Source organism: Delphinapterus leucas, chromosome 17, assembly GCF_059928025.1.
Source record: "Delphinapterus leucas isolate spDelLeu-1000000601 "Yukka" chromosome 17, BTC_Dleu_Yukka2, whole genome shotgun sequence".
In the NCBI taxonomy this organism is placed as follows: domain Eukaryota; kingdom Metazoa; phylum Chordata; class Mammalia; order Artiodactyla; family Monodontidae; genus Delphinapterus; species Delphinapterus leucas.
The window spans coordinates 83697853-83713571 of record NC_143145.1 but is presented as its reverse complement, the minus strand read 5'-3'; the positions used below and the strand labels follow the sequence as shown (position 1 = coordinate 83713571).

The 15719-nt window shown below is 44.4% G+C and overlaps 1 protein-coding gene across 1 annotated transcript in view; it reads right to left on the bottom strand.

Moving 5' to 3' along the window:
- ST18 (ST18 C2H2C-type zinc finger transcription factor) overlaps positions 1-15719 on the bottom strand; it is a 65475-nt gene that overhangs the window by 24353 nt on the left and 25403 nt on the right. The window contains exons 8-9 of the mRNA XM_022556834.2: positions 8467-8712; positions 1196-1311 (exon numbers count right to left, since the gene is read on the bottom strand). Of these exons, the coding sequence (XP_022412542.2) occupies positions 1196-1311; positions 8467-8712 (362 nt within the window). The remainder of the gene's footprint in view (positions 1-1195; positions 1312-8466; positions 8713-15719) is intronic.

Genomic DNA, 15719 nt, shown 5'->3' with positions numbered 1-15719 from the left:
GGTGAAAAAGGAATAAGGGTGTGCGAGCTGGGCTCAGGCCACAGTCCTAGTTAACGTCCCTGCGTCATTTGGTGGCACGTCCCTCGCACCCCAGCTCTGCCCCCGCCCCCCGCTCCCGCCGCGCGTCCCCCCGCTGTCTGGCCTCGCTTATTCCCAAGGCCCGCTCTCCTGGGGTTTGCCCTGCCTTCTCTGCTTTAACCTCTTTGAACTTGCTGTGGCATCTGAGACCATCCAAGGCCCAGGTGGAGTTTCCTGAGCTCTCAGCTCCCATGACCGTCACTTGCCTCCCCCTTGGCCCCAGGTCTTTGTTCTTTGTGCGCTTCTTCTTCCCTGTCAGGTCCCAGCAGGATGAGTGCCCTCGAATTCTGGGCCGGGCACTCTGTCCGCTTCCTCTTATACATCTTCCCTGGAGGCCCCATCTCCCAGGCCGCAGCTCACGATCTCACGTCTGCATCTCTAGCCAACAGTTCAGGTGATCTTCCTGCCACCAGACGGTCCCCACGTGCACCCGGCCCCTGAAGAACTCTGCACACTGCTCTTCCTAAGATACCCCAGCCCTAGTGCACTTTTCTGCCCAAACACCCTGTGGCTTGTTCACGGGAAACCTGGCCATCTTCTCAGGGCCCTCGCCCTGTTCTCTCGCTCTCTCCAGGTCACCTGGTCCTGGGGCTCAGCTTGGGCCCTTCTGCTCCGGACGGCCCGGCCTGTCTCAGAACCCGCTGCAGCTCGGTTAGTACTTCCTGCCCTGTCCTTTCAACTTCTGAGGCACGGAAGCCCTTGAGAATGTGACGAAAACCATGAACCCCCTTCCCAAGTAACACTCTGCAATTAAGTTTTGTGAGTCTGTAGACTCCCTGAAGCCCTGACTTGGATCCTCTGAGGCCAGTGGGTGTTAGATTAAGATCTGCTGATCAGAACATAAACATTTCTAATTGTTTTACATGTTTTGTTTTTCAGTCGATTAGACTTTTAATTCTCTTAGCATGAGATCATGTCAGGTACATTTTTTTCATAATCCTCTTAGTTCTGAGCATAGGTCTAGGTATATACAGAACATTTAACTACCAACTGGTTGAAATTGCCCTAAAACATCTGCAAAGTCAGCTCCATAAGCCAAGGCGTTATTTATTACTCAAGGTTTTGAATTGGAGTCTCCGTTCTAGAACCACAGAGTAAGCCACTCCAGATGACTTACGTGATTAGTTCTTTCTTGAGATCTCTTGCGTGGAGCTTGGGTTTAGGGCTTGGTATGGAGGCCTCTCCAGGGAACTTCTTTTCCTCTAAATTTTCTAGAGAGCTCACTGGGTCTTTCTGAAAACAAAAATAATACAGAAGCACACAAGGCATTAGGAAACCCTGGAAAGACAACTGTATTTGAAGTCATTGGGGTCAAATTTGAGTTTTGGCTTCAAGACTTAGATGACATCCCTCATCGGATTTGTACACAAAATAAATAAGATAATGAGTATAAGGGTAGATCTGGACTGCTATGGACATTTATGCTCGGTGAAGAATGAGGAATTATAACTCACGGGCACACCTTTAGAAAGTTTGCATTTTGGCAAATATAACTACAGAGGTATTTCTTGAGCTATGTAAATAAGTTAATATTTTAATATATTTTAAGTTTTACAGCATAGCAAACATTTTGTAGAGAACATAGGAAGAGTTCTTTATGCACACAGCAGTCATTGGTAAAAGAAACACTGCAAAAAATGAATCACACATATTTTCAAACAGAGAAGGAAGAAGTAAATTTAGGCTAGGAGAATGTCCTTTTTTTTTTTTTTTTTTTGTGGCGATACGCGGGCCTGTCACTGTTGTGGCCTCTCCCGTTGCGGGCACAGGCTCCGGACGCGCAGGCTCAGCGGCCATGGCTCACGGGCCCAGCTGCTCCGCAGCATGTGGGATCTTCCCGGACCGGGACACGAACCCGCGTCCCCTGCATCGGCAGACGGACTCTCAACCACTGCGCCACCAGGGAAGCCCAGAATGTCCTTTCTGATAAGCAGATAATTAAGATTTAAATTGTTTGTTTAAATATGTAATCACCGAGTCCACAATATCTAGGCAACATTTAGTTTGATTTTTCTGGATAATTGCTTTTAGTCTCACATCACTTCCTGTTTTCCTTAAACTACCTCTTTTGCTAAGTTGGCATTTTGTAATGGTTTTACTCATTGGATGGAATCTCTTGTTGGGTTATCACTAATTATTTTCATGGCCTTATTTTAAGCTTGGTACTGATCCTGATTTCATAAGGAAATCTCATTGATCCTTTCAAATCATTTATTTACCATCTGATATATTATCTTACAGAAAACTAATGACGGTTTTATTCAGTCACATAATTAGCTTACTTTTATCATTAAGTTTATATCCAGTAAATATAATACGTTCTGGATTTAATATTAAAATCAGATTAACTAATATAAAAAAACTGTCTCCTAAATCTCAAAAGTACTGATCCATTTAAGGTGAGAAAACAATTTTGAGTTATTCAAGGTAAATCTCATTTAAATCAAATGAATATGAAATTGCAAGGGCAAATACAATTTTAATAATCCTGAGTCTACACCCAAAATCAGTGGAAAAACAAAATCCCTGGATTTTCCCAAACAAAGAAAAACTCTTAAGTCTTCATCTCAGTCATAAAGGCAAATGCAATCTCTTTCATTAATTACTTGGATAACAGTTCAATCAATTATTTTCCATAGGACCACACAGTGGTAAATACCTCAAGTAACATTATCTTCAGACCAAATTAATAAAACACGGTTTGGTCTAATTTCTTCTTTCATATTATTTTTAATACTGAGTATTCCATTTTACATTATTGATCAGTGTTTGAAAATAGTAGCAGATAATAATACACTCCTGAAAACTAAAGAGAAATAGGTGTTTGCTGAGAGTTGTCTACTAAGGTAGAAGAGAAGGGCTTCCGTGGAATCTATAGAAAAGAACTGAATTATGCTTATCCTTTTCACGTTTCACAGTGTAAATGCCTAAAGCGAAGCATTAGCACCACCTTCCGTTTCATTTGGAGCTACCTGGATTCAGCCCGGGTGGTGTTTTCCACTATAATTTACAAACGACTTGGCCTTTTGAAAGTCGATACAAATGACAAATCCAATTTTGTCTCAGTGTGGAACAGCTTTTGTTTTTCTGTTCAGATGCTGAATTTTTCACAAAAATGGCATAAAGTGAAAAGGAGCTATTTTATTATTTTCTTTGCGATGAACGAGAGCAAAGTATCTCTAAGGAGGCATGTACAGATGAACACATAAAGGTCATTAGCTGTTGTTTGTTGAATCTGCACATTATGGAAGACAAGGGAATAAGGGATTTTGAAAGAAATGATCAACTATGAAAGTTTAACTTATTTGACTCAAATGCATTCAAAATTAATGCTTGCAGAATATATGGTATTTAACTTATCACAGTGGTATGTGCTGATGTTTCGGTAGGATAATTTTATTGGATATGACCTTTTAAATATTTTGTAACTTCTTTTAAAAACTATGGACTCTTGGGTATGTGATTGCATTATGAAATAGTGGTCTTTTTCCCTTTTGTTTTTGCTCAGCATTCTACCTCTAGAAGCTTGCAGAGAGCACAGGTATTAAAATACAGGTGACCGTCACTATAAGAATGCTGAATTTTGTTACAGAAGCATATTGTATATTGGATAAACTCCTAAATGGCACACCATAAAAATATGCCAACATCATTTGTCAGAATTTTTTCAACATTTAAAGTATCATTTTGAAAATAATAAATTTATATTGGGGAGACATAAAGAGAAAATGTGGCATACATATATATGTGTGTGTTTAGAGAGTATATGGGTGCAATGAAATTCCTTTAATGTACAGACAGAAGTTTATATAGATTTCAGTAAAGACCAGAACATAATGGGAACATGAATAACAGATAATAGCATCTGGCACTTTTAACATTTGAAGCCCTGAAATCTTTGGAGAACTGACAGTTGAATGAAACTGACAGGCCTAGTTATTTCTCAGCGCTTTCCTTTTGAGATAATTTGAGGTTTTTCCAGATTCAGGATTTTGTTTTTAGAGGGCATCTGGACAGGCTATTTCACTGAGAGAGACAGACAATATTTTCTGAAAATTACCACCAAAATGAGGCAACTGTTGTGCATATGAACTAGATAACAATGAATTGGAAATAATCGCCCAGTTTCTGGTCGTGGCAACGGGTGTGAGTCTCATGTGGGATGTGCGGGGCTGGGGAGGTGGGAACAGTCCACGTTCACAGAGCACCGCTGGGGCCCCGAGCTGCGTCTCTGCAGAGCTCACGGGAAGGACAGTCAGGACCATCCGTCCCTGGTTTGTGTGGTCACGTGGAGTCACTTCCTGTAACCGGGCTCAGGGGCTCTGGTCCGGTCCTGCCATCCTAAGAAGCACCAAAACCACTGTGGTCTCCAGCACACACCTGGCCAAGTAACACTGCTTCATTATTCTCTTGCTCCTTTCCTTCCTGCTTTTTCTCAATATTTCCTAGCTGTCTCCATTTCCCTGTGTACTTTTTTCTTTTCCTTTTCTCCATTTTCTCCCTCTCCCTTTTCTTCATTTTAGGGAAGCCCAGGCCCATTACTTATTTTCTATATGACCAAAGAACAACTTTACCCCGGCAAGCCTCAATTTTCTCCTCTAGAAACTTTGATAATAATCCTGCTTTTCAAAACTGTTAGGATAATGAGATGCTGTTTAAAAAGATCTTTAATCTTTATTCTTACTCAACATGGCCTCCCTCTGCTACCTTCCCAACGACGACATTGAATACAATCTACTTTTTCAAAATAATAACTATCGAGTATCACATTTTTCATTTAGGGATTCAGAACAAAATGTGAAAAATACTCTCTATTGGTAAATTACCTTGGCACGGATGAAAGCACAAAGAACAAGGGTGAGAAGCTGCCCCAGGAGTTACAGGGGTTCAGAAGCACCTTTGTGTGTGCCCCCGCGGGGACAGCGCCCCAGCAATGAACCACCCACGTTCAGACCGTGACAATAGGCGTTAGGCTGAAACCATATTTGTCAACTCGAACCTAGTGCAGGGCTTCCCTGGTGGCGCAGTGGTTGAGGGTCCGCCTGCCGATGCAGGGGACACGGGTTCGTGCCCCGGTCCGGGATGATCCCACGTGCCGCGGAGCGGCTGGGCTCGTGAGCCATGGCCGCTGAGCCTGCGCGTCCGGAGCCTGTGCTCCGCAACGGGAGAGGCCGCAACAGTGAGAAGCCTGCGTACCGCAAAAGAAACAAAAAACAAAAAACAAAAACCCTAGTGCAAGCACTTGGACTCCAAGAACTCAGTTGATGTCTCCAAAGTCCTCTTTGCTGCTCTCAGTAACACTGAATTTCCACTTAGCTTGTCAATTCCAGACGTCAGAATACTTAGGTTGCCATTTGCAGCAGTGAGTCTACACTATCAGACCTGAAGGAGGCAAGCCATTCTGGAAGGAGCAGAAATCTAATCTAAACAAATCATCTCCCCCACGATTTTGCTGGCACGTTGAACACTGTCACAGGTCCATCAGCCTTAGATAGGAACGTACTCCAGCTGAATCCATAAAGCCGCCTGGATGAATCCACATGTTTTGATAAAGAGAGAATATTTGTCATGAGACTGAATTTTCTGGTGATCTGAGGGATAAGAAGTACATACAAGGAGGTCCCTGAGGTGCTCACTAGACCCCCAAGCAGCAGGAGTGTCCCAGAATACGAGGGTTACCCTGTAGACATCGCTGCACAAACTTAAAACCGATGTCAAATGACACAAACACCCTGAAGGGAACAAGAACCCACTATGCTTCGTTACTGGTCGGGACTGGACTGGACCCCTGACTGGTGAACAGAAAGGAGACTGCTTGTCAACGGTGACCTTGGCCTGTGTACAGCGGGCTCGCAGGGGTGAGGACAGAAAGTCTAAGCTCCTGCATGCAGCACCAAGACTCCCCAACACGGGGGGGTTCCCTTCCAGCTGGATCGCCCAGGAACAGGGACGCCGTGATGCTTATCCGGAAGGGACCGTCCTCCATGCCACGTGCCTTTGACTGGACCTCTACCTCCAGGCCTCGTAACTGCCATTAGGTCCCCCTGTGGAGAGTGGAATAGGCCCGGTTGGCAATCGGGAGTCTCGTGGACCAGGGGCATCCCCCGTCTCGGGAGCTGATGTGCACGGACTGGACCGAATCAACAAACTTGCTCTCAGCCCACTCCCCCTGCCTCCTGACTTCCATCTCAGACCCGCGTGCTGAGAGATCGCTAATGCGAATACCGGCAGATTTCTGGATTGTATGATGACGTAAGTTAGGTGTAACTTCTGTGACTTTGCACAGCTGAAGCAGCCGGGGACATGGAAGAGGGCAGAGATGCACACTCACCGGTTCACGGTCACCACCTGAGGCGAAGCAGTTTCTTACACGTTGCAGGGTCAGTTTTATATTTATTAGAGTCAAATGTATATGATTTAAGAAACAGTTCTTCTAAAAGAGCGTTATGATAGATTAACTAAGACCATCCCTAAATACTTGGGTGAATATTTTTTAATAAATTTATTTATTTATTTTATTTTTGGCTGCATTGGGTCTTCGTTGCTGTGTGTGGGCTCTCTCTAGTTGCGGTGAGCGGGGGCTACTCTTTGTTGAAGTGTGCGGGCTTCTCATTGCAGTGGCTTCTCTTGTTGCGGAGCACGAGCTCTAGGCGCACAGGCTTCAGTAGTTGTGGCACACGGGCTCAGTAGTTGTGGCTCGTGGGCTCTAGAGCACAGGCTCAGTAGTTGTGGCGCACAGGCTTAGTTGCTCTGCAGCATGTGGGATCTTCTTGGACCAGGGCTCCAACCCACATCCCCTGCATTGGCCGGTGGATTCTTAACCGCTGCATCACCAGGGAAGTCTTTGGGTGAATTTTTAAAAGCCAAGCAGAATGACAATGACTATACCCTGTATGGCAGACTCCAACCTGAAGCTGCTGCTGTGTCAGTCCCCCCACCCTCCCCGTGATGGTGTGGCCAGTGGTGACACAGAGCCTGCCTTGGGTCCTGGGGGCTCCTCCGGCCCTCCCGTCTACTCTGCGTGCCTGCTTAGCTACTCACTGGTCCGTGAGCTTGGTTACAGGTTGGTCCTTCTACCAGACTGAGCACGCGTGTGGAGGAAGCGTGTGCAGGAAGCACGTGCAGGAAGCGTGGGTGGGAAGCACGTGCAGGAAGCGTGGGCAGGAAGCGTGTGCCAGGTGGTGCTGCATCCTCAGGACCGATCTTACTGCCTGGACGTGGGGATCACGGTGAAAGTGTGCGGAGGGAGGATGGGAGGGAGGGAAGGAAAGAAGGGAAACAGGAAACAGCCCAGTCTTGTCATCACTGCCATTGACATTGACTCATGCCCTGAGACGTTAAAGTAGATGCTAAAAATCACACAAGGAACTATACTCAATATTACGTAATAACCTATAAGGGAAAAGAATCTGAAAAAGAACACATACACACACACACACACACACGTATAACTGAATCGCTGTGCTCTACCTGAGACTTACGTGATATTGTAAATCCACTATACTTCAATAAAAAGCATATGCTAAATCAAATTAGTCTTCCACCAAAGTCTCTGAGCTTCACACAACTGTAAAAGGTGATGATGCACACTTTCCAACGTCTATTTCAGTTCTTTAAACACGTCAACCGGCAAGGACAAACCACTTCCCTGACAAACAGAATCACCTACAGTAAAGCTGGGGTCACATCTGCAATGTCACTGCGTCTAACCAGTGGAGGGTGTGGCCATGAACTCTTCTGAATGACACTGAGTCAAGGCTAATCAGACCCAGCCAGGGCGCTCCAGCTGTGAGATGTGGGCTGATGAATTCCTGCACGGCCACAATATCTGGCTTCCAGGGGTGAAGCCACCTCCAAGGATAACCCAGCCCACAACTCTGGAGTTGCCGTGGCTGAGACATCCCGCGTCCACGATCAGTCCCCAGACCACGGCTCTGCACACGGGGATGCCAACACCATCCCTCCACGAAACCACGGAAGGGAATTTGACGAGATGCGTCCTTGCCCCCGATTCGTTCTCGTGTTCCGGCATCCGGTGCGGAGCACACGGAGGCTGGCGGCTTGGTGTTGAGTGACACCCTGCCCCTCACAGGCTGCCGTGTCCGAGGGAGAGATGACGCCACCTCTCACGCAGCGCATGCTATTCAGCCGTCATGGGGGTACAAGGCACTCTAATGACATATTGTTTTAGGCAAGGGATGGGAAACGTTGGATTCATTTATAAATTCCTCCTGAAATTTAAAACCAACGTTTTACCAAAATCAAAAACAAGGTACAGAATTACGTATTATCTACACGGGATTGTGAGATTTAATCCAGGAGGAAAACGCTGACCACACCCTTCGAGCACGCTCCGTCTCAAGCTTATCGGCCACATTGAAACAATACCTCTTTCTCCTCCTCTGTCTTCCCGTGAGCTTTGCTATAGTTGATAGGCGTGTTCCAGCCCTCGTGATCACAGAGGGCCTGGTAGAAGGCGGCATTGACCAACAGGCTGCTGGTTTTGAATGGGGAAGAGGAAGCAGTTGGAACAGAAGGGTTAGTGGAAGTTAGGGGTGCAGCTTTGTCCAGGATGCGGTTTTTTTTCATGCTTAAGTCCAATGTGCCATTTTCATCCACTTCTATCTCGGCTCCCTGGTATACAATAGGAAACAGAAAAACATTTAAGCAGTTTGCAGTGGTAGCCTAGCCATGTGGGCTTTTAAGGGATCATTTTAAATGCAAGCTTTTATGTAAGTATATCTGATTTTAAATCTAGCTTTCCGATTTGCTTTGGTTAATGTTCAATTCTTAGGCAGACTTTTCAGAGCAGCCCCATTAGTGAGCTTCGTGTTTCTGGGTTTAAACAAAGTAAGCCTAATATAAATAAGATGGTCCAAATACTAAATGTACTGGCTAAACCTGTTTTATCCTTTTTTTCCCCCCCAAGTTTAGCTTTAAACCTTCCTTTCTAGTTTGCAGAATTATCACTCCCAATTCATCCTCTGAAGCATTAACACTTGAGTTTATAAAGAGGCACAATATTCTTCCCCCATCACAATATTAATCTAACGTGAAAAACACGCACAAATAACCAGCTGGAAGAGACGTTTTACTGGGAAATATGAGAACTATATTAGATTAGTATGAAAGTGACATTTTACCCTGGGCGCCTTGCGCCAGAAAAGCTTGGTTAACTCATGGCGGGCGTGTTGGGGGAGGCGGGCAGTGTAAACCAAAGTTCCCCTGGGGGCCTGGAGTGGAGGTACCAGGTGTCACATGACAGGACGGGGCGGGCAGCAGGGGGTAAATTCTACAGTGAAAACTCCAGAATAAAGGTGATTCTCTTCCAGATACTCAGTATGAGACTTTAATTCTACCTCACGGTGTTTCTCTTCGGGAGACCTTTGGCTAAGCTTCATTTTCTTTCTAAGGTTCAAGTGCCAACAAAGTCCCCACGTGCCCTGGACCTTCCACAACTCATGTGCCCGAGGATGGCGTACGTGGCCCTGAACCATGAACACCACCGGGCAGTAACTCCCAGAAGGCGGGGTGAACGAGCTCGCCACCCTCGCAAGTGGGTCAAATGAATACCCGAGCGGCATTGTCACTGTCATCCATCAATTCACAATTAGCTTCTGGACAATGTCTCTTCTCTTTTCCTTTTGGCCGGCAAAGCAGAAGTCTTCTCTGAATATGCTCCTAAGATCCCTAACGGTTACTTCCCAGGGGTTTATTTTAACTCCCCATTTACACTGCACCCATACCCCCTCCCCAGCAGTTCCCCCTGATATGTGATCCACCGTAGCGGCCGCCTGAGTTAAAAAATAAAAGCATCTCTTCTGTTCGCTTGTTTGACCTGCAAAGTTCCTATTCTCAATCTCTCAGCCTATGAGGTAGAAATGCCCTATTATATTTGTGGGAGGTAAATACGCTTCTAATATATTTGTACTAAGATGTTTGGTCATATCTTTCTGTCCTTTTCAGTAAATAGTTTAATCTCCTGTGATAGTTTTAAGCCCTGAATTTCACAGTACAGCTTATCCGGGATAATAACTTAGTAACCACCACATCTTATGCCATCTGTATAATATCAAATACGTTTTTATACCAGCATTAATAAACCTTAGTTACAAAAATCCAAGATATTAACCATATCAGTGCTACGTGCTCTCTCCATGATACAATGCATTCTGCCAGGAGTACATCAAAGCAATTTTTGGCTTCAAAACTGATACGTGACTATAGAAAAGAAACAGAGCTACAGCTATCAAGTTTAATGGCCAATGTAAAGTAAAATGCTAAATATTGTAGCTGCTGACATTTTTCGTAAAAAAATAAAAAAACTTGGGTTAAGACTGCACAACCAACATTCACATAAAATTCCAGACCTCTGTGACAGATGGCTTAGGAAAAAGGAGTCACGTGACTGGGCTGCAGTGTTTCATAGTGCAAAACCCATAAATAGTGCAGATTCGAGCTTGCTGAAAAAATACCAACTATTCCAAGACAACACTAATATATACTTTAGCTTTTACAGGAAAAAGAAACTTCCCATGAGTAAATTAAAAAATCGGAGATTCTCAGAGTTGTGATGGTCCTACATCTTGAGTAATCATGGGCTGATGGAAAAAAAAAATCATTCCTAATGTTTAAAAGAGGTGCTTTTCTGCACCCCGTGCCCCACCCGGCTGCTCTGAGCACCTGACTGGGCTGGAGGCGGCCGTGTGGGTACAGATGAGCTTTAAGTGAGCTCACAGATGCATTCAAAATTACACACAGCACCAGGGAAGGGCCCCTTTCTGCCCATGGATGGGCGGCTCACACGTTTACTGCATGGATTTTATTCAGATTATCAACAGACATCACATCTCTCTGTGCTTGAAACTCCAAATGGCAGGACAACGAGGACAGGGTGGGGGGGGGGCGGCAGGAGGGGGAGGGAACGGCTGCACCCTGACATGGACCCCCAGCCCGACGCCGAATATGCTCATTTCTTAAAGGGCTGTTTTAGACCCTTGTTTTCAGTATTTGAATTTTAAGCTTTTTGAGGCTGGTCTAACACTACTCATACACTTTCCAACTTAGGAGCGACATCAGTGACCATCTACTTCAGCTACTTTTGAGTTACAGATGCTACCTGTAATAAGACAGATGTATTTATTCATGAAATGACTGAGAAAGCACATAATATTTTCAAGCCACTATATTTACGGGTAAAAGAAAACTGAAACGTACAGTGTCCCTGACTTCAAGGAGCTTATTTTGTGCATATAGGACATCTTTAGTGAAATAGACTATAAATTATTGTCATATAATTTATATATAAATTATACAATTATAAATTATTATTCAACTGAAAGTTGAGATAATTTTTCATTATAAGTCTTATCTGTGCTATAAAATAAGAAGTGACTCAGATGTCTGCCAACAGAGAAATGATACTGCGCTGCATCTATTAAATGGCACGTTACAAAAATAAAACAAAATAAAAATAAAAAAATTTAAAAAAAGGGCTTCCCTGGCAGCGCAGGGGTTAGGAATCTGCCTGCCAATGCAGGGGACACGGGTTCGAGCCCTGTCCGGGAAGATCCCACATGCCGCGGAGCAACTAAGCCCGTGCGCCACAACTACTGAGCCTGTGCTCTAGAGCCTGCGAGCCACAACTACTGAGCCCATGTGCCACAACTACTGAGCCTGTGAGCCACAACTACTGAGCCCATGCGCCACAACTACTGAAGCCCACGCGCCTAGAGCCCATGCTCCGCAACAAGGGAAGCCACCGCAATGAGAAGCCCACGCACTGCAACGAAGAGTAGCCCCCGCTCGCCGCAACTAGAGAAAGTCCGTGCGCAGCAACAAAGGCCCAACGCAGCCAAAAATAAATAAAAGTAAAAATAAGTAAATTTAAAACAATGGCATGTTATGTGCTCAGTCAAATGATAATTATGAGAAGTTTGTTGCAACAGGGAAAAGACTTATGTCACTGAAAGCAGGAGACAGCCTGGCATGCTGGCTATGTGTACAGCTAGGGAAAACGGGGAGAAATTCATTTTCTGAAGAAGAGCAAACGGGAAAACACAGAAATTCTTGCATTTGTAGTTGGAGGATAGGCCGATGGCTGTTTTCCTCCGATATTTTCTGGGCAAATGATGATATTATGTTGTTTCAACAATTAAAAACGATCTTACATTCAAAGATGGTGATGAAGTAAAAAAAAGCAAAATTGTAATTTTACCTTAAATGTTCTGATTATGAAAAGCATTAACTTTCAAGACATTGATAGGATAAGATAGCCTTGTTTTCCTTATTTGGCAGGTTTTCTGTTAATACGAGAGAGGTCACCACCACCTTGCATTTGTGACTGGGCCTGGTTTCTGCGTCCAACTTGCCACTTCTGCTCTTCTGCTCGTGCCTTAAGGGGTTTGTTTGGGGGAGTATCTTTTTGGTACCGAAAGTCCTCTGAAATGTTTTCAAAGCAGGCAGGGTATTGAGTAGAGTTCTCTGTGCTACACAGAAGGTCCTTGTTGATTATCTTTTATATATAGTAGTGTGGACATGTTAATCCCAAACTCCTAATTTATCCCGTGCTATTTATAGCACAGGGCACTCTACTCAATAATCTGTAATAACCTATATGGGAAAAGAATCTGAAAAAGAATGGATATATGTGTATGTACAACTGAATCACTTTGCTGTACACTGTAAACTAACACAACATTGTAAATCAACTATACTCTAATATAAAATAAAAATTAAATTAAAAATTCAATTAATATTAAAAAAATCCTCTTGCCTGTCCTCAAAAAAAAAAAAATAAGTAGGCAGGGTATTAACAGTAAACAAATGAGAGACTTCCCTGGCGGTCCAGTGGTTAAGACTCTGCGCTTCCACTTCAGGGGTTCGATCCCTGGTCCAGGAACTAAGATCCCGCATGCCACAAAAATATAAAATAAATAAATAAAATAAAGTAAAATAAATCAATTAACTGAAAACATCTTATTCTTACCAAACAGCAATCGAATATTAAAACTATTAAGAGTATAGACTTGTGAAATGTACTCAATATAAATCCAGTGATGGAATTCAGAGGAGAATCAAGTGGCTGAGATAAGGTATAAAATTAAAGTTAAATTTGTAACCATTTCCCCCAAGTCTTTGTCTGGCACTTGGAATCACAGTGAAAACCCTTGGTGGGCCAGCAGTCTGTACACCAGGGAATGATAAACTCTTCAGGCAAGTCAGAAGTTAGATGCGTGTGGATTCAAATTTTTGCTCCAATGGCTATAGCTGTGCCACTCGGAAGCAGTCATTTAGTATCTCCACACTACTTTTCTTCACCTGCAAAATGGGATAATCGTATCTGCTTTACAGAGTTTCTAGAAGGATTAAAAAGGATTATTATGGGCAGAGTGCTTATTTACAGTGCCTGGCACATAGTAGGTGTTCAATAAACAACAACTGATAATAAGAATAATTTCATTAGGTTTTTGGACCCGAAGAGACCTCCCTATGCTGTTCTACACTGAGGAAAAGAGGCAGTTTCCCCATACATGTCAGCTAGTTCCTTGAGATCCCAACTCAGGTCCCTCAGGACATTTCACTCACATTCTATAGCATCCTCCGACTTCATGTTAAAGTTACTGCAAAAGGCTGCTTTTGGATTCTAACCACACCCAGAGCCGCCAGGCTATTTCTGAGAGCAGGCAGCAGGAATGGCGATGTGATATCCTGCTGTGTCTAGGCCTTGTTCAAGCACCAAACAGACTCTGAACTTTAAACATTTCAAGCAAGTGTCAATTTTTTGTTTTCTTTCAAGGCACACTGTGCATATGCCACTTTGTCTAAACAGGTGGGGAAAACACCAAAACAAACAACAGAGCGCTTGGCAAGCGGCAGCGATCAGGATAAAGATAGACTGTGTGCCTATTCCTACCTCTGCTGAGGGGAGGAAGAGGAGGAGAAAGATGGGGAAGAAGGAGGACGGAGCTCGGGTCTTAGGGAACGTGGCAAACCCCTGCCACTCGCTTCTCCTGCCGCCTGCTTCTACTCAGCCCTGCCCTCATCTCGGGAGCACCCGTCTCCAGACTAAAGCGGGACTGATTGAAGCTGTGGTCCATGTGAGTTCTGCAAACTCACATTAATTCCAAATGGAAGTAAAGGACATGATACAAATCTCAGCACCAAGGACCGTGCTAGCATTGAGATGGGGTTCATCCTTCAGACAAAAGTACCCGTAACCATGACAATCTCCATTAGGGGTTTGCTATTACTAACTTTTCCTCCTGACTTGATTCCTCAAAGAGATACTTAAAACACGCACAAGTGATTTAGGTGGCGTAGACCTGCTGGGTACGTGCTGGCCTGGATTTTAACAAATAAACAATTCCTTCTAAGATCTACTTTCAGGATGTGGTGGACTCAAGCTTGGGCAGCGAGGGCAGTGTTAGCCCTGGCATCTCAGTGCAGTGCCAGGGAGGAGGTGTTTTAGTGTTGGGTGGGCAGGTGCTCAGGCTGAGAAATTCTGGAAGGAGGAGAACACTTTGGAACGTGCCTATCGTCCTTCACTGTCTTTAGAAGATGTTCTCTTGCATCTCTGAAGTCTTCCTTCACCCCCTTATCTTCCAGAAGAGTAGGGATTTTGAAAATCACGGATGCAGGTCTCCCAGTAAACCTGGAGTCAGCTGTGAGTCTGCACACAGCATGAAAACCAATCTGTATTAGCTCCGACCAGTGGATGAACGCAATCTCACGGTTAGTGACCTTTGGCTTGATTTTGACAAGGGCATGCTCCTACTCATGCCCTGTAATTTGTTTTCCTCTTGGGCTCTTTAAGCAACTTCAGAGAAGCTCATCGGGTAAAGGGAAGGACATGGAGGCAGAAGGAAAATAAATCCGTTGTCCAAATTCTGATCAAATTCCCTACAAGCCACCCATGCCTCCCCTGAGCCTCAGGAACATCACCTCTGAAGACCCAGTTCTCCACCTGGAACGACCACTTCTTTTGTCCTTCTCTTCCTGTAAGCTCCTTGAAGGTGGGGTCTCTGAGGGACTCTAACCTGTGACTTGGGCAGTCCAGCACCTACAGACCTTTCAGGTGGGACAGCTGAGTCCATCTGCCAGAATATCTCTGGTACATAAAAAATGCTTCTATGCTCTGCTATAGAAGTCAAGAGTAGGGAAAAGCTGTGTATCCTTCTTTCTAAGCTAGGAACTCAAGACATCTATGGATTTTGGCTAGAAAAAACAAACGTACTAACAGCCTGCCATGGAGGCAACACCAAATCCTGGTGGAGAGAGAATCAGGCTAGTATTCAATGTGGAGGGGAAGATTGTTTACACTTAATCCTACATTAAGCAAAGGGCACAGAGCAGAGGGCCACACAGACAACAGAAATGGCTGTCACATGGCTTCACAGGCGAATTCTATCAAACATTTAGAGAAGAGCTAACACCGATCCTTCCCAAACTCTTGCAAAAGATTGCAGAGGGAGAAACACTCCCAAATTCATTCTACGAAGCCACCATCACCCTGATACCAAAACCAGAAAAAGATACCACAAAAAAGAAAATTATAGACCAATAGCACTGATGAACAGAGATGCAAAAATCCTGAATAAAATACTAGCAAACAGAAACCTACAGAACATTAAAAGGATCGT